This window comes from Salmo salar, chromosome 05, assembly GCF_965601325.2.
Source record: "Salmo salar chromosome 05, fSalSal1, whole genome shotgun sequence".
Lineage (NCBI taxonomy): Eukaryota > Metazoa > Chordata > Actinopteri > Salmoniformes > Salmonidae > Salmo > Salmo salar.
The window spans coordinates 2,878,801-2,897,500 of record NC_138295.1 but is presented as its reverse complement, the minus strand read 5'-3'; the positions used below and the strand labels follow the sequence as shown (position 1 = coordinate 2,897,500).

Sequence of the window (18,700 nt, the reverse complement as noted above, 5' to 3'; positions counted from 1 at the left end):
GAGATGGTATCCTAGTCATGGTCCCCTCCAGAGATGGTATCCTAGTCATGGTCCCCTCCAGAGATGGTATCCTAGTCATGGTCCCCTCCAGAGATGGTATCCTAGTCATGGTCCCCTCCAGAGATGGTATCCTAGTCATGGTCCCCTCCAGAGATGGTATCCTAGTCATGGTCCCCTCCAGAGATGGTATCCTAGTCATGGTCCCCTCCAGAGATGGTATCCTAGTCATGTCTGATTTCCCATCAAAAGCTTTTGGTCCATATCAACGTTCTCTGTTGTTTTGTGATTGGGGGATGCAGCAGCCATGGTTAGTATTGTAGTGAGGGTCACGGTAAACTAAAGGTTTTCTTAGATAACAGCACTAGAAGGTTATGATTCTACAATCAGTGGCAAAGACAAACAAAACAATTAAAGTTCCATAAAGTAAAACCCACTTTCTAATAATGGGATACAGCAATCTAATACCAGTGGTTAATTAGAAGATATTTCCATGAGCTATATAATAAAAATAGGAGCCAGACACAGAACGAATTGGCTAAAACCCTTGTAGATTTGTTAGTTAGAATGACGGGGCAGTGCCGAGCAACGCGATAGAAAACCAATGGTATGTTAGTTAGAAACTAAAAATACTAGTGTACGATTTTGTCCAATATTTTAAAATGGACCAAAAAAAAAAAAAAATGTGTTTTTGTTTTAAAAACAAGGAGGTTTCTAATTGACTCCTTTTGAACGGTAGTGTATGTATACAGACACCTTTATATAGCCTGATACCAGCGCTGGTGTAGTCCTAAATCACTATCTACCACATCCGAGAGGAATAGGCCAAGCATGAATATGATCACTACCTGAAGTAAGAGAAAACATTTAAAAATGTAGGCGAAAGATTATAGAGTCCCACTCCCCTGAGAAACACTGATCAACACTTTGGTTCCTACCCTGTCACAATAAGACCTCCATAGGGATCCTATTGGTATTCTAACTCCTAATTTTATGAACGCCTCCCTGGCTTTTTTTTTTTCTTTCTTCCATTCGTTGTCATGACAAACACTGCATTCAAAGTACCCAGTAGTATGTTCTAACTATAGAATCATTCCATTTCCACGATTCCAACATTTCACACGAGTGTTGTTGTTGTTGTTGTGCGTGACCTCAGGGTGGCAACACTTTCATGGGGATTTCTCCATTCTGATGGTTTTATAACTTTTCAAATCAAAACGTCAACCAAAAGATGATCTGATTTCAGATCATTTCCACACCCTGCCACATGAGGCTGCACAATACTGGGAAGAAATTATAGGCCTGATTTGGACCAAAATATTGCAATTTGACTTGGAATTTCGATGAAAACACGCGTGTGGCCTCACGTGGCCATGTACCTGCTGCCACCCCAGGGTCATACAACAGGTGTACATGGTATGTATGTGTTAATAAATGACCTCCTATATAAAGTTAGCACCTTCAGACAGTAATGCAGTATATTCAGACAGTAATACAGTATATAAACAGTGGATATGAATGAATGTATAATATACTCACAATCACAGTGTAAGTTTGGCAAACTGATGTTCAAACTCACATCAATCTTCCCACCACTGTTCTTATCAGGGTCATCCACATACAGCTCGTTAACACTAAGGGAAGATAAGACAGAGAGACAGACAGAGAGAGAGACAGACAGAGAGACAGAGACAGACAGAGAGACAGAGAGACAGAGAGACAGAGAGACAGAGAGACAGAGAGACAGAGAGACAGAGAGACAGAGAGACAGAGACAGAGAGACAGAGACAGAGAGACAGAGACAGAGAGACAGAGACAGAGAGACAGAGACAGAGAGACAGAGACAGAGACAGAGAGACAGAGAGAGAGAGAGACAGACAGAGACAGAGACAGAGACAGAGACAGAGAGACAGAGAGAGAGAGAGAGACAGAGAGAGAGACAGAGGTTAGATATACCTGTAGATAATTTAGACAAGCATTCAAGTTATAGAACAAGGAGCATCTTTCAAGGAACACACTAAGTGGGAGAGATAAACCATCTCCATTAGAGATCCCTTAATGTTCTGATTCACCCCCAGCTGTCACAATGTACCCACAATGTCCTGATTCACCCCCAGCTGTCACAATGTACCCACAATGTCCTGATTCACCCCCAGCTGTCACAATGTTCTGATTCACCCCCAGCTGTCACAATGTTCTGATTCACCCCCAGCTGTCACAATGTTCTGATTCACCCCCAGCTGTCACAATGTACCCACAATGTTCTGATTCACCCCCAGCTGTCACAATGTACCCACAATGTCCTGATTCACCCCCAGCTGTCACAATGTACCCACAATGTTCTGATTTCACCCCCAGCTGTCACAATGTCCTGATTTCACCCCCAGCTGTCACAATGTACCCACAATGTCCTGATTTCACCCCCAGCTGTCACAATGTCCTGATTTCACCCCCAGCTGTCACAATGTACCCACAATGTCCTGATTTCACCCCCAGCTGTCACAATGTACCCACAATGTTCTGATTCACCCCCAGCTGTCACAATGTACCCACAATGTCCTGATTTCACCCCCAGCTGTCACAATGTACCCACAATGTTCTGATTTCACCCCCAGCTGTCACAATGTACCCACAATGTCCTGATTCACCCCCAGCTGTCACAATGTACCCACAATGTCCTGATTTCACCCCCAGCTGTCACAATGTACCCACAATGTTCTGATTTCACCCCCAGCTGTCACAATGTACCCACAATGTCCTGATTTCACCCCCAGCTGTCACAATGTCCTGATTCACCCCCAGCTGTCACAATGTACCCACAATGTCCTGATTTCACCCCCAGCTGTCACAATGTACCCACAATGTTCTGATTTCACCCCCAGCTGTCACAATGTACCCACAATGTCCTGATTCACCCCCAGCTCTCACAATGTCCTGATTCACCCCCAGCTGTCACAATGTCCTGATTCACCCCCAGCTGTCACAATGTCCTGATTTCACCCCCAGCTGTCACAATGTACCCACAATGTCCTGATTTCACCCCCAGCTGTCACAATGTACCCACAATGTCCTGATTCACCCCCAGCTCTCACAATGTCCTGATTCACCCCCAGCTGTCACAATGTCCTGATTCACCCCCAGCTGTCACAATGTCCTGATTCACCCCCAGCTGTCACAATGAACCCACAACGTTCCTCGTCCTGCTAATTGTGATAAAAGTACATCGGTGCTTCTTTGTCATCTAATTTCCTTTCCATCCTCCCCCTGCCCTCCACCTCTCCCACAGCCCAGCGTAAATAAGCTGACCTCCTTTCCATCCCTCCCCCTTGCTCATCTCACCCAGCACAGGAGAAGCTGTCCTCCCTTCCTCCCCCAATCTCAAGCTGACTCATGCACACAGTCCTAATAACCCGTCAGAAAGAGGTCTCAGTGTTTGTGACGGCACCAGACGCGTCACAAAGCATCATAATGACCACAAGACATCCTCATTCTTGATCAACACTTTGTTACGTTTCTGTCTTTGTTGCGTCTTTAAAAGAAAAGGGAAATAAATACGATTTTGGGCATTTTTTTTTTTTTACATTTCACACGTGAAGACTAGAAAGAGTGGAAAGATGGTCTCTAACCAACACTGATTTGTCCAGCATTGTAAGGACAGATGAAGTCCCTAATTAACACTGATTTGTCTATCATTGTAAGGACAGATGAAGTCCCTAATTAACACTGATTTGTCCAGCATTGTAAGGACAGATGAAGTCCCTAATTAACACTGATTTGTCCAGCATTGTAAGGACAGATGAAGTCCCTAATTAACACTGATTTGTCCAGCATTGTAAGGACAGATGAAGTCCCTAATTAACACTGATTTGTCCAGCATTGTAAGGACAGATGAAGTCCCTAATTAACACTGATTTGTCCAGCATTGTAAGGACAGATGAAGTCCCTAATTAACACTGATTTGTCCAGCATTGTAAGGACAGATGAAGTCCCTAATTAACACTGATTTGTCCAGCATTGTAAGGACAGATGAAGTCCCTAATTAACACTGATTTGTCCAGCATTGTAAGGACAGATGAAGTCCCTAATTAACACTGATTTGTCCAGCATTGTAAGGATAGATGAAGTCCCTAATTAACACTGATTTGTCTATCATTGTAAGGACAGATGAAGTCCCTAATTAACACTGATTTGTCCAGCATTGTAAGGACAGATGAAGTCCCTAATTAACACTGATTTGTCTATCATTGTAAGGACAGATGAAGTCCCTAATTAACACTGATTTGTCCAGCATTGTAAGGACAGATGAAGTCCCTAATTAACACTGATTTGTCCAGCATTGTAAGGACAGATGAAGTCCCTAATTAACACTGATTTGTCTATCATTGTAAGGACAGATGAAGTCCCTAATTAACACTGATTTGTCTATCATTGTAAGGACAGATGAAGTCCCTAATTAACACTGATTTGTCGAGCATTGTAAGGACAGATGAAGTCCCTAATTAACACTGATTTGTCCAGCATTGTAAGGACAGATGAAGTCCCTAATTAACACTGATTTGTCCAGCATTGCAAGGACAGATGAAGTACCTAATTAACACTGATTTGTCTATCATTGTAAGGATAGATGGTCTCTAACCAACATCGTAAAATGGTAAAACTCTTACGTCTATAATGTATTTTTGTTGTGCGTATGGACCCCAGGAAGATCATCTCTCAAACAGACGTCGTTATGGCATCAGCTAACGAGGATCCATATACAAATGAAGGAGGGGAGACGAAGTCCCAAACTAACATTGATTTGGAGTGAGATATGTTGGCGTCAATGTAATAGTTAAGGGTTAGGATAACCAAGGTAGACTCCACCATGGACTTCCCATCTCCCTCACTAGCTTTAAGCACCAGCTGTCAGAGCAGCTCACAGATCACTGCACCTGTACATAGCCCATCTGTAAATAGCCCATCTATCTACCTACCTCATCCCCATACTGTAATTATTTAATTATCTTGCTCCTTTGCACCCCAGTATCTCTACTTGCACATTCATCTTCTGTACATCTACCATTCCAGTGTTTAATTGCTATATTGTAATTACTTCGCCACCATGGCCTATTTATTGTCTTACCTCTCTTATCTCACCTCATTTGCACACGCTGTATATAGATTTATCTATTGTTATTGACTGTATGTTTGTTTTACTCCATGTATAACTCTGTGTTGTTGTATGTTGTCGAACTGCTTTGCTTTATCTTGGCCAGGTCGCAGTTGGAAATGAGAACTTGTTCTCAACTGGCCTACCTGGTTAAATAAAGGACTTGTTCTCAACTAGCCTGCCTGGTTAAATAAAGGACTTGTTCTCAACTAGCCTACCTGGTTAAATAAAGGTGAAATAAATATGTTTCCCCACTGTATCTCAGACTACACGGGGTGAAGGTAATCTGACCCAAGATCTGTGGTTAACACAGAAGACCTGGTGATGTCCTGTACTCACAGTTCGCTGGTTATGAATGATGTCTGTTCAAAACATCTGTATGTGAAGGGTATTTCTACGTCTGTGTGTTTTAGGGGGGAAACCCCCTCGAGATGTGGACCAGGAGACAGAACAATAAACAGACTGTTTTATTAACTTCCACCGAATGTCTCTGGGTTTGAAACCACATGCACGTCAGGTAGTTTCAGTATTTAATGTGTCAGTGGAGGTAGAGGGGTATATATAAATATATCAGGTACTTTCAGTATTTAATGTGTCAGTGGAGGTCGAGTTGGTGTGAGTAATATATAAAAACCAGGTACTTTTAGTATTTAATGTGTCAGTGGAGGTAGAGGGGTACTTTAATGGAGGTAGTATATATATATATATATATATATATATATATATATATATATATATATATATATATATATATATATATATATATATATATAGGTAGTGTGAGTATATATATAAGGTACTTTTAGTGGAGGTAGAGGTAGAGTATATATATATAGTGGTAGTGGTGGTGTGAGTATATATATATATATATATAAGGTACTTTTAGTGGAGGTAGAGGTAGAGTATATATATATAGTGGTAGTGGTGGTGTGAGTATATATATATATATATATAAGGTACTTTTAGTGGAGGTAGAGGTAGAGTATATATATATAGTGGTAGTGGTGGTGTGAGTATATATATAAGGTACTTTTAGTGGAGGTAGAGGTAGAGTATATATATATAGTGGTAGTGGTGGTGTGAGTATATATATAAGGTACTTTTAGTGGAGGTAGAGGTAGAGTATATATATATAGTGGTAGTGGTGGTGTGAGTATATATATAAGGTACTTTTAGTGGAGGTAGAGGTAGAGTATATATATATAGTGGTAGTGGTGGTGTGAGTATATATATATATATATATAAGGTACTTTTAGTGGAGGTAGAGGTAGAGTATATATATATAGTGGTAGTGGTGGTGTGAGTATATATATATATATATATAAGGTACTTTTAGTGGAGGTAGAGGTAGAGTATATATATATAGTGGTAGTGGTGGTGTGAGTATATATATATATATATATATATAAGGTACTTTTAGTGGAGGTAGAGGTAGAGTATATATATATAGTGGTAGTGGTGGTGTGAGTATATATATATATATATATATATATATAAGGTACTTTTAGTGGAGGTAGAGGTAGAGTATATATATATAGTGGTAGTGGTGGTGTGAGTATATATATATATATATATATAAGGTACTTTTAGTGGAGGTAGAGGTAGAGTATATATATATATATATATATATATATAGTGGTAGTGGTGGTGTGAGTATATATATATATATATATAAGGTACTTTTAGTGGAGGTAGAGGTAGAGTATATATATATAGTGGTAGTGGTGGTGTGAGTATATATATATATATATATATAAGGTACTTTTAGTGGAGGTAGAGGTAGAGTATATATATATAGTGGTAGTGGTGGTGTGAGTATATATATATATATATATATAAGGTACTTTTAGTGGAGGTAGAGGTAGAGTATATATATATATAGTGGTAGTGGTGGTGTGAGTATATATATATATATATATATATATATAAGGTACTTTTAGTGGAGGTAGAGGTAGAGTATATATATATAGTGGTAGTGGTGGTGTGAGTATATATATATATATATATAAGGTACTTTTAGTGGAGGTAGAGGTAGAGTATATATATATAGTGGTAGTGGTGGTGTGAGTATATATATATATATATATAAGGTACTTTTAGTGGAGGTAGAGGTAGAGTATATATATATAGTGGTAGTGGTGGTGTGAGTATATATATATATATATATAAGGTACTTTTAGTGGAGGTAGAGGTAGAGTATATATATATAGTGGTAGTGGTGGTGTGAGTATATATATATATATATATATATATAAGGTACTTTTAGTGGAGGTAGAGGTAGAGTATATATATATATAGTGGTAGTGGTGGTGTGAGTATATATATATATATATATATATATATATATAAGGTACTTTTAGTGGAGGTAGAGGTAGAGTATATATATATAGTGGTAGTGGTGGTGTGAGTATATATATATATATATATAAGGTACTTTTAGTGGAGGTAGAGGTAGAGTATATATATATAGTGGTAGTGGTGGTGTGAGTATATATATATATATATATAAGGTACTTTTAGTGGAGGTAGAGGTAGAGTATATATATATAGTGGTAGTGGTGGTGTGAGTATATATATATATATATAAGGTACTTTTAGTGGAGGTAGAGGTAGAGTATATATATATAGTGGTAGTGGTGGTGTGAGTATATATATATATATATATAAGGTACTTTTAGTGGAGGTAGAGGTAGAGTATATATATATAGTGGTAGTGGTGGTGTGAGTATATATATATATATATATAAGGTACTTTTAGTGGAGGTAGAGGTAGAGTATATATATATAGTGGTAGTGGTGGTGTGAGTATATATATATATATATATAAGGTACTTTTAGTGGAGGTAGAGGTAGAGTATATATATATAGTGGTAGTGGTGGTGTGAGTATATATATATATATATATAAGGTACTTTTAGTGGAGGTAGAGGTAGAGTATATATATATAGTGGTAGTGGTGGTGTGAGTATATATATATATATATATATATAAGGTACTTTTAGTGGAGGTAGAGGTAGAGTATATATATATAGTGGTAGTGGTGGTGTGAGTATATATATATATATATATAAGGTACTTTTAGTGGAGGTAGAGGTAGAGTATATATATATAGTGGTAGTGGTGGTGTGAGTATATATATATATATATATATATAAGGTACTTTTAGTGGAGGTAGAGGTAGAGTATATATATATATATATATATATATATATATATATAGTGGTAGTGGTGGTGTGAGTATATATATATATATATATAAGGTACTTTTAGTGGAGGTAGAGGTAGAGTATATATATATAGTGGTAGTGGTGGTGTGAGTATATATATATATATATATATAAGGTACTTTTAGTGGAGGTAGAGGTAGAGTATATATATATAGTGGTAGTGGTGGTGTGAGTATATATATATATATATATATATAAGGTACTTTTAGTGGAGGTAGAGGTAGAGTATATATATATATAGTGGTAGTGGTGGTGTGAGTATATATATATATATATATATATATATATATATATATATATATAAGGTACTTTTAGTGGAGGTAGAGGTAGAGTATATATATATAGTGGTAGTGGTGGTGTGAGTATATATATATATATATATATAAGGTACTTTTAGTGGAGGTAGAGGTAGAGTATATATATATAGTGGTAGTGGTGGTGTGAGTATATATATATATATATATATATAAGGTACTTTTAGTGGAGGTAGAGGTAGAGTATATATATATAGTGGTAGTGGTGGTGTGAGTATATATATATATATATAAGGTACTTTTAGTGGAGGTAGAGGTAGAGTATATATATATAGTGGTAGTGGTGGTGTGAGTATATATATATATATATATAAGGTACTTTTAGTGGAGGTAGAGGTAGAGTATATATATATAGTGGTAGTGGTGGTGTGAGTATATATATATATATATATAAGGTACTTTTAGTGGAGGTAGAGGTAGAGTATATATATATAGTGGTAGTGGTGGTGTGAGTATATATATATATATATATATAAGGTACTTTTAGTGGAGGTAGAGGTAGAGTATATATATATAGTGGTAGTGGTGGTGTGAGTATATATATATATATATATAAGGTACTTTTAGTGGAGGTAGAGGTAGAGTATATATATATAGTGGTAGTGGTGGTGTGAGTATATATATATATATATATATAAGGTACTTTTAGTGGAGGTAGAGGTAGAGTATATATATATAGTGGTAGTGGTGGTGTGAGTATATATATATATATATATATAAGGTACTTTTAGTGGAGGTAGAGGTAGAGTATATATATATAGTGGTAGTGGTGGTGTGAGTATATATATATATATATATATAAGGTACTTTTAGTGGAGGTAGAGGTAGAGATATATATATATATATATATATATATATAGTGGTAGTGGTGGTGTGAGTATATATATATATATATATAAGGTACTTTTAGTGGAGGTAGAGGTAGAGTATATATATATAGTGGTAGTGGTGGTGTGAGTATATATATATATATATATATAAGGTACTTTTAGTGGAGGTAGAGGTAGAGTATATATATATAGTGGTAGTGGTGGTGTGAGTATATATATATATAAGGTACTTTTAGTGGAGGTAGAGGTAGAGTATATATATATATAGTGGTAGTGGTGGTGTGAGTATATATATATATATATATATATATATATATAAGGTACTTTTAGTGGAGGTAGAGGTAGAGTATATATATATAGTGGTAGTGGTGGTGTGAGTATATATATATATATATATATATAAGGTACTTTTAGTGGAGGTAGAGGTAGAGTATATATATATAGTGGTAGTGGTGGTGTGAGTATATATATATATATATATATAGGTACTTTTAGTGGAGGTAGAGGTAGAGTATATATATATAGTGGTAGTGGTGGTGTGAGTATATATATATATATATAAGGTACTTTTAGTGGAGGTAGAGGTAGAGTATATATATATATAGTGGTAGTGGTGGTGTGAGTATATATATATATATATATATATATATATAAGGTACTTTTAGTGGAGGTAGAGGTAGAGTATATATATATAGTGGTAGTGGTGGTGTGAGTATATATATATATATATATAAGGTACTTTTAGTGGAGGTAGAGGTAGAGTATATATATATAGTGGTAGTGGTGGTGTGAGTATATATATATATATATAAGGTACTTTTAGGGGAGGTAGAGGTAGAGTATATATATATATATATATATATAGTGGTAGTGGTGGTGTGAGTATATATATATATATATATATATATATAAGGTACTTTTAGGGGAGGTAGAGGTAGAGTATATATATATATATATATATATATATATAGTGGTAGTGGTGGTGTGAGTATATATATATATAGTGGTAGTGGTGGTGTGAGTATATATATATATAGTGGTAGTGGTGGTGTGAGTATATATATATATAGTGGTAGTGGTGGTGTGAGTATATATATATATATAGTGGTAGTGGTGGTGTGAGTATATATATATATAGTGGTAGTGGTGGTGTGAGTATATATATATATATAGTGGTAGTGGTGGTGTGAGTATATATATATATATAGTGGTAGTGGTGGTGTGAGTATATATATATATAGTGGTAGTGGTGGTGTGAGTATATATATATATATAGTGGTAGTGGTGGTGTGAGTATATATATATATAGTGGTAGTGGTGGTGTGAGTATATATATATATATATATAAGGTACTTTTAGTGGAGGTAGAGGTAGAGTATATATATATATATATATATATATATATATAGTGGTAGTGGTGGTGTGAGTATATATATATATAGTGGTAGTGGTGGTGTGAGTATATATATATAGTGGTGGTGTGAGTATATATATATATAGTGGTAGTGGTGGTGTGAGTATATATATATATAGTGGTAGTGGTGGTGTGAGTATATATATATATAGTGGTAGTGGTGGTGTGAGTATATATATATATAGTGGTAGTGGTGGTGTGAGTATATATATATATATATATAGTGGTGGTGTGAGTATATATATATAGTGGTGGTGTGAGTATATATATATAGTGGTAGTGGAGGTAGAGGTAGAGTATATATATATAGTGGTGGTGTGAGTATATATATATAGTGGTGGTGTGAGTATATATATATATATAGTGGTAGTGGTGGTGTGAGTATATATATATATATAGTGGTAGTGGTGGTGTGAGTATATATATATATATATAGTGGTAGTGGTGGTGTGAGTATATATATATAGTGGTGGTGTGAGTATATATATATATATAGTGGTAGTGGAGGTAGAGGTAGAGTATATATATATAGTGGTAGTGGTAGTATATATATATATATAGTGGTGGTGTGAGTATATATATATATAGTGGTGGTGTGAGTATATATATATAGTGGTAGTGGTGGTGTGAGTATATATATATATATAGTGGTAGTGGTGGTGTGAGTATATATATATATATAGTGGTAGTGGAGGTAGAGGTAGAGTATATATATATAGTGGTGGTGTGAGTATATATATATATAGTGGTGGTGTGAGTATATATATATAGTGGTAGTGGTAGTGGTGGTGTGAGTATATATATATAGTGGTAGTGGTAGTGGTGGTGTGAGTATATATATATAGTGGTAGTGGTAGTGGTGGTGTGAGTATATATATATAGTGGTAGTGGTAGTGGTGGTGTGAGTATATATATATATAGTGGTAGTGGTGGTGTGAGTATATATATATAGTGGTGGTGTGAGTATATATATATATAGTGGTAGTGGTGGTGTGAGTATATATATATATAGTGGTAGTGGTGGTGTGAGTATATATATATATAGTGGTAGTGGTGGTGTGAGTATATATATATATAGTGGTAGTGGTGGTGTGAGTATATATATATATATATATAGTGGTGGTGTGAGTATATATATATAGTGGTAGTGGAGGTAGAGGTAGAGTATATATATATAGTGGTGGTGTGAGTATATATATATATAGTGGTGGTGTGAGTATATATATATAGTGGTAGTGTGAGTATATATATATAGTGGTGGTGTGAGTATATATATATAGTGGTAGTGGTGGTGTGAGTATATATATATAGTGGTGGTGTGAGTATATATATATATAGTGGTAGTGGTAGTGTGAGTATATATATATATAGTGGTAGTGGTGGTGTGAGTATATATATATATAGTGGTAGTGGTAGTGTGAGTATATATATATAGTGGAGGTAGAGGTAGAGTATATATATATAGTGGTAGTGGTAGTGTGAGTATATATATATAGTGGAGGTAGAGGTAGAGTATATATATATAGTGGTAGTGGAGGTAGAGGTAGAGTATATATATATAGTGGTAGTGGTAGTGTGAGTATATATATATAGTGGTAGTGGTAGTGGTGGTGTGAGTATATATATATAGTGGTAGTGGTAGTGGAGGTAGAGGTAGAGTATATATATATAGTGGTAGTGGTAGTATATACTTACATTTCAGTGGCTATGAATCCTTTCAGCTCAGAGAGGAACAGGAACAACATGAAAACACAGCAGATAATGGACACTGGAGGAGAGGATGAGGGAGGAGAGGAGAGGATGAGGGGGGGAGGGAGGAGAGGAGAGGATGAGGGAGGAGAGGAGAGGAGAGGATGAGGGAGGAGAGGAGAGGATGAGGGGGGGAGGGAGGAGAGGGGAGAAGAGTGGGGAGAGGAGAGGATGAGGGAGGAGAGGAGAGGAGAGGATGAGGGAGGAGAGGAGAGGATGAGGGAGGAGAGGAGAGGATGAGGGAGGAGAGGAGAGGAGAGGAGAGGATGAGGGAGGAGAGGAGAGGATGAGGGAGGAGAGGAGAGGAGAGGATGAGGGAGGAGAGGAGAGGATGAGGGAGGAGAGGATGAGGGAGGAGAGGAGAGGATGAGGGAGGAGAGGAGAGGATGAGGGGAGGGAGGAGAGGAGAGGATGAGGGAGGAGAGGATGAGGATGAGGGAGGAGAGGATGAGGATGAGGGAGGAGAGGATGAGGATGAGGGAGGAGAGGAGAGGAGAGGATGAGGGAGGAGAGGAGGAGAGGATGAGGGAGGAGAGGAGAGGATGAGGGAGGAGAGGATGAGGGAGGAGAGGAGGAGAGGATGAGGGAGGAGAGGATGAGGGAGGAGAGGAGAGGATGAGGGAGGAGAGGATGAGGAAGGAGAGGATGAGGAAGGAGAGGAGAGGAGAGGATGAGGGAGGAGAGGAGGAGAGGATGAGGGAGGAGAGGATGAGGGAGGAGAGGAGAGGATGAGGGAGGAGAGGAGAGGATGAGGGAGGAGAGGAGAGGATGAGGGAGGAGAGGAGAGGATGAGGGGGAGGAGAGGATGAGGGAGGAGAGGAGAGGATGAGGGAGGAGAGGAGAGGATGAGGGAGGAGAGGAGAGGATGAGGGAGGAGAGGAGAGGATGAGGGAGGAGAGGAGAGGATGAGGGGGGGAGGGAGGAGAGGGGAGAAGAGTGGGGAGGAGAGGGGGGTAGGAGAGGAGAGGGGAGAAGAGGGGGGAGGGAGGAGAGGATGAGGGAGGAGAGGAGAGGATGAGGGGGGGAGGGAGGAGAGGAGAGAGGATGAGGGGAGAGGAGAGGAGAGGATGAGGGGGGAGGGAGGAGAGGGGAGAGGGGGGAGGGAGGAGAGGATGAGGGGAGAGGAGAGGAGAGGAGGGGAGGGAGGAGAGGAGAGAGAAGGGGATATACACAGTTAGATTTGTTTACTGAGCGGTACACACTGCTATTAAACCAAATAAAGGATTTTGGGCTGAGACCCCCCCCCCCATTATGGGCTGCAGTCCATCAGCCTAAAACTTCTAGAACCTTCTAAAGCTTCCATAATCTACTAGAGAATAACCCTCCAATGAGCAGCAGTTTCTAGCCTTGGCCGTAGTCCATTACCAATGGTTTCTAGCCTTGGCCGTAGTCCATAACCAATGGTTTCTATCCTTGGCCGTAGTCCATTACCAATGAGCAGTAGTTTCTAGCCTTGGCCGTAGTCCATTACCAATGAGCTGTAGTTTCTAGCCTTGGCCGTAGTCCATTACCAATGGTTTCTATCCTTGGCCGTAGTCCATTACCAATGAGCAGCTGTTTCTATCCTTGGCCGTAGTCCATTACCAATGGTTTCTATCCTTGGCCATAGTCCATTACCAATGAGCAGCGGTAGTTTCTAGCCTTGGCCGTAGTCCATTACCAATGAGCAGCGGTAGTTTCTAGCCTTGGCCGTAGTCCATTACCAATGAGCAGCGGTAGTTTCTAGCCTTGGCCGTAGTCCATTACCAATGAGCAGCGGTAGTTTCTAGCCTTGGCCGTAGTCCATTACCAATGAGCAGCTGTTTCTATCCTTGGCCGTAGTCCATTACCAATGAGCAGTAGTTTCTAGCCTTGGCCGTAGTCCATTACCAATGAGCTGTAGTTTCTAGCCTTGGCCGTAGTCCATTACCAATGGTTTCTATCCTTGGCCGTAGTCCATTACCAATGAGCAGCTGTTTCTATCCTTGGCCGTAGTCCATTACCAATGAGCAGCGGTAGTTTCTAGCCTTGGCCGTAGTCCATTACCAATGAGCAGCGGTAGTTTCTAGCCTTGGCCGTAGTCCATTACCAATGAGCAGCGGTAGTTTCTAGCCTTGGCCGTAGTCCATTACCAATGAGCAGTAGTTTCTAGCCTTGGCCGTAGTCCATTACTAAGCTTGGGTGGTAAACCGGATAGTTGTAAATTTCGAAAAAGCCACAGGATGGTTTTGTTAATACAGTCAAATGATTCATGTTATTTTTTTTTTTACTAATCTGAATATTTGTAGCTACTTTAAGTAAAAATCTGCAGTCAACTTGTGCAATACGTCAGGAGATCTCTCTCCCCCTCTCTCCCTCTCTCTCCCTCTCCCCCTCTCCCCAATATGAAGCTCACCGTAGTTTCCCAGAACAGGTGAGTCAGTCGGGTGTCTGAAAGCGAGAGCAGTGAGTCCAGAGCGTTCTGTATCTATTGGCGAGTCTCTGTTGTACATCGCACATGAGGTGGTGAAGTTACACTTGTATGCAATTCACTGCTAAATGTTTGCCATCAGATATCTTATAAACGACATTCTGCCAGAAGTCAAAGATCTCTGGATGATGAACCTGTAGTTGCCATTTTTCCCTGCTGTTCCTCCTGTGTTCTTCCCCCCTCTGCTCTGTGTACACATGCTGCTCTTCCTACTCTGTTCTCCCCCCCTCTGCTCTGTGTACACATGCTGCTCTTCCTACTCTGTTCTCCCCCCCTCTGCTCTGTGTACACATGCTGCTGTTCCTCCTCTGTTCTTCCTCCCTCTGCTCTGTGTACACTTTCTTTTCTTCAAATTTAACATTTATTTAACTAGGCATGTCAGTTAAGAACAAATTCTTATTTACAATGACGGCCTACCCCGGCCGACGCTGGTGCCAATTGTGCGTCGCCCTATAAGAACTCCCAATCACGTCCGGTTGTGATACAGCCTGGATTCGAACCAGGGTCTGTAGTGACGCCTCTAGCACTGAGATGCAGAGCCTTAGACCGCTGTGATACAGCCTGGATTCGAACCAGGGTCTGTAGTGACGCCTCTAGCACTGAGATGCAGTGCCTTAGACCACTGAACCAGGGTCTGTAGTGACGCCTCTAGCACTGAGATGCAGTGCCTTAGACCGCTGTGATAGAGCCTGGATTCGAACCAGGGTCTGTAGTGACGCCTCCAGCACTGAGACGTAGTACCTTAGACCGCTGCGCCACTGGGGAGCATCACAACTTTGTTCATCTCATTCACATTTTTTTTATTAATTTCACCTTTATTTAACCAGGTAGGCTAGTTGAGAACAAGTTCTCATTTCCAACAGCGACCTGGCCAAGATAAAGCAAAGCAGTTCGACAACATACAACAACACAGAGTTACAGATGGGATAAAACAACATACAATCAATAATACATGTCCACACTCACCGGGAAAAAAAATGACATTTGGTAGCTACTAGCTATGCTTGTACAACTTTATGAGCTGAATGTGCCCGTCTTTGCAATTAGTTTAATGTTCGTTTTCACTTGATAGCATTTAAGCTAACAGCGTCTATGATATCTCACTATTAGTTTCTGCTCATTTTGTTAGCATTCTGGTAATAGAGGCCCAAATGGGTTTTTTCTTGCGTTTTTAGTGCCCCCTTGTGTGCTATGCCGGTAACACAGTAAATCCTGGGATCAGACGATCCCAGGACGATACCGCCCAAGCCTAGTCCACACTCAAAGTTGGTTACTAAAATGGGTCTTATTTTGGCGTATAGACTAGCTAGATCAATTACGTACCAAAGACATCTTAATAAATCGATGTTTAAATGTTTTTCCTGTCATGTGTAATAAGCTATTAGGCTTCATATTGTACAACGGGCACAATCAGTATTTTAATTCTGTTTTTTGGGGGGGGACTTGGGCTGATAAACCTATGCATCAGCTCTAATATGGTAATGAGTGTTTTGAATAAAATCAATCACCTTAGAAATCGCTGTGACCACGTTTTCCACTCACTTTCAGCCTGTTGTTGAATTTCTTTATTCAAATTGATCATCACAGTGAGATTACTTTTTTTTTTTTTAAATGATACACCAGCATTGCTTGCTGTTTGGGGGGGGTTTTAGGCTGGATTTCTATTCAGCACTTTGAGATATCAGCTGATGTAAGAAGGGCTATATAAATACATTTGATTTGATAAGAGTTTTGATTGCATTTGCAATGTCAGAGCAGTAGGATGGACAATAGAGCGCTGAGTACCAGGCCGTGGAGCGGCAGATAACCTGCGGTTAAGAGCGTTGGGCCAGTAACCCGAAAGGTCGCTAGTTTGAATGCCCGAGCCGACTAATCTGCCAACGTGTCCTTGAGCACGGCACTTAGTCCCTAATTGCTCTGGATATGAGCGTCTGCTAAACGATTCAACTTGTAAATGTTAGCGGGTTGGATAACGCATGTCCACGAGAGGAGATCGCCGCGACTCAACGGTCACGTGGAATTTGACCGCTGGCGTGGCTGTAATACGGTCAACAGTCCCCATCGTGAAAACACTAGTTCTGGCCAACCATCCGCTGAAGGGAAAATCATCCCACAGCTGAATGTTATTGGACTGGTCCTTTGGTGCTGTCTGCCCGACGCATCACCGGGGGCAAACTACCTGCCCTCCAGGACACCTACACCACCCGATGTCACAGGAAGGCTAAAAAGATCATCAAGGACAACAACCACCCGAGCCACTTCCTGTTCACCTCCGCTATCATCCAGAAGGCGAGGTCAGTACAGGTGCATCAAAGCTGGGACCGAGAGACTCAAAAACAGCTTCCATCTCCAGACCATCACCAGACTGGGGCTATGGGGAGGAGGGAGGGGCTATGGGGAGGAGGGAGGGGCTATGGGGAGGAGGGAGGGGCTATGGGGAGGAGGGAGGGGCTATAGGGAGAAGGGAGGGGCTATAGGGAGGAGGGAGGGGCTATAGGGAGGAGGGAGGGGCTATAGTTATAGCTATATTCACTGTGGTCTACCAGAGGAAAACAACAACACAGCATAGCCATTCCTTGTAGATATGAAAGAAGTGGCTACTTACTGTAAGTACTAGAAATACTATGGTATCAATATGGTATCCTACCATCTGGTATAATACATGGAATCTGTGCCATATTTCTTTACACTAATTAAATAGCTTTTAGTCTTCACAAAGAGACTAGGGCTGCCCCTCTGAGTACATTCTGTAGGGGTTAGTGGTCAAAATGGAGTTGGGCAAGACGAGACCTGGAGAGAGACTCACTCAGCCTGGTCTGTTGATATCCCTCTAGTGGTGTGGGGTCTATACTCAGCCTGGTCTGTTGATATCCCTCTAGTGGTGTGGGGTCTATACTCAGCCTGGTCTGTTGATATCCCTCTAGTGGTGTGGGGTCTATACTCAGCCTGGTGGTCTGTTGATATCCCTCTAGTGGTGTGGGGTCTATACTCAGCCTGGTCTGTTGATATCCCTCTAGTGGTGTGGGGTCTATACTCAGCCTGGTGGTCTGTTGATATCCCTCTAGTGGTGTGGGGTCTATACTCAGCCTGGTCTGTTGATATCCCTCTAGTGGTGTGGGGTCTATACTCAGCCTGGTCTGTTGATATCCCTCTAGTGGTGTGGGGTCTATACTCAGCCTGGTCTGTTGATATCCCTCTAGTGGTGTGGGGTCTATACTCAGCCTGGTCTGTTGATATCCCTCTAGTGGTGTGGGGTCTATACTCAGCCTGGTCTGTTGATATCCCTCTAGTGGTGTGGGGTCTATACTCAGCCTGGTCTGTTGATATCCCTCTAGTGGTGTGGGGTCTATACTCAGCCTGGTCTGTTGATATCCCTCTAGTGGTGTGGGGGCTGTACTCAGCCTGGTCTGTTGATATCCCTCTAGTGGTGTGGGGTCTATACTCAGCCTGGTCTGTTGATATCCCTCTAGTGGTGTGGGGTCTATACTCAGCCTGGTGGTCTGTTGATATCCCTCTAGTGGTGTGGGGTCTATACTCAGCCTGGTCTGTTGATATCCCTCTAGTGGTGTGG

The 18,700-nt window shown here is 40.3% G+C and overlaps 1 protein-coding gene across 1 annotated transcript in view; it reads right to left on the bottom strand.

Moving 5' to 3' along the window:
• Window positions 1–18,700, bottom strand: part of LOC106591131 (endoplasmic reticulum-Golgi intermediate compartment protein 1) — a 63,119-nt gene that overhangs the window by 35,111 nt on the left and 9,308 nt on the right. Inside the window, exons 3-4 of the mRNA XM_082974998.1 lie at window positions 12,627–12,699; window positions 1,537–1,631 (exon numbers count right to left, since the gene is read on the bottom strand). Coding sequence (XP_082831124.1) covers window positions 1,537–1,631; window positions 12,627–12,699 — 168 coding nt within the window. The remainder of the gene's footprint in view (window positions 1–1,536; window positions 1,632–12,626; window positions 12,700–18,700) is intronic.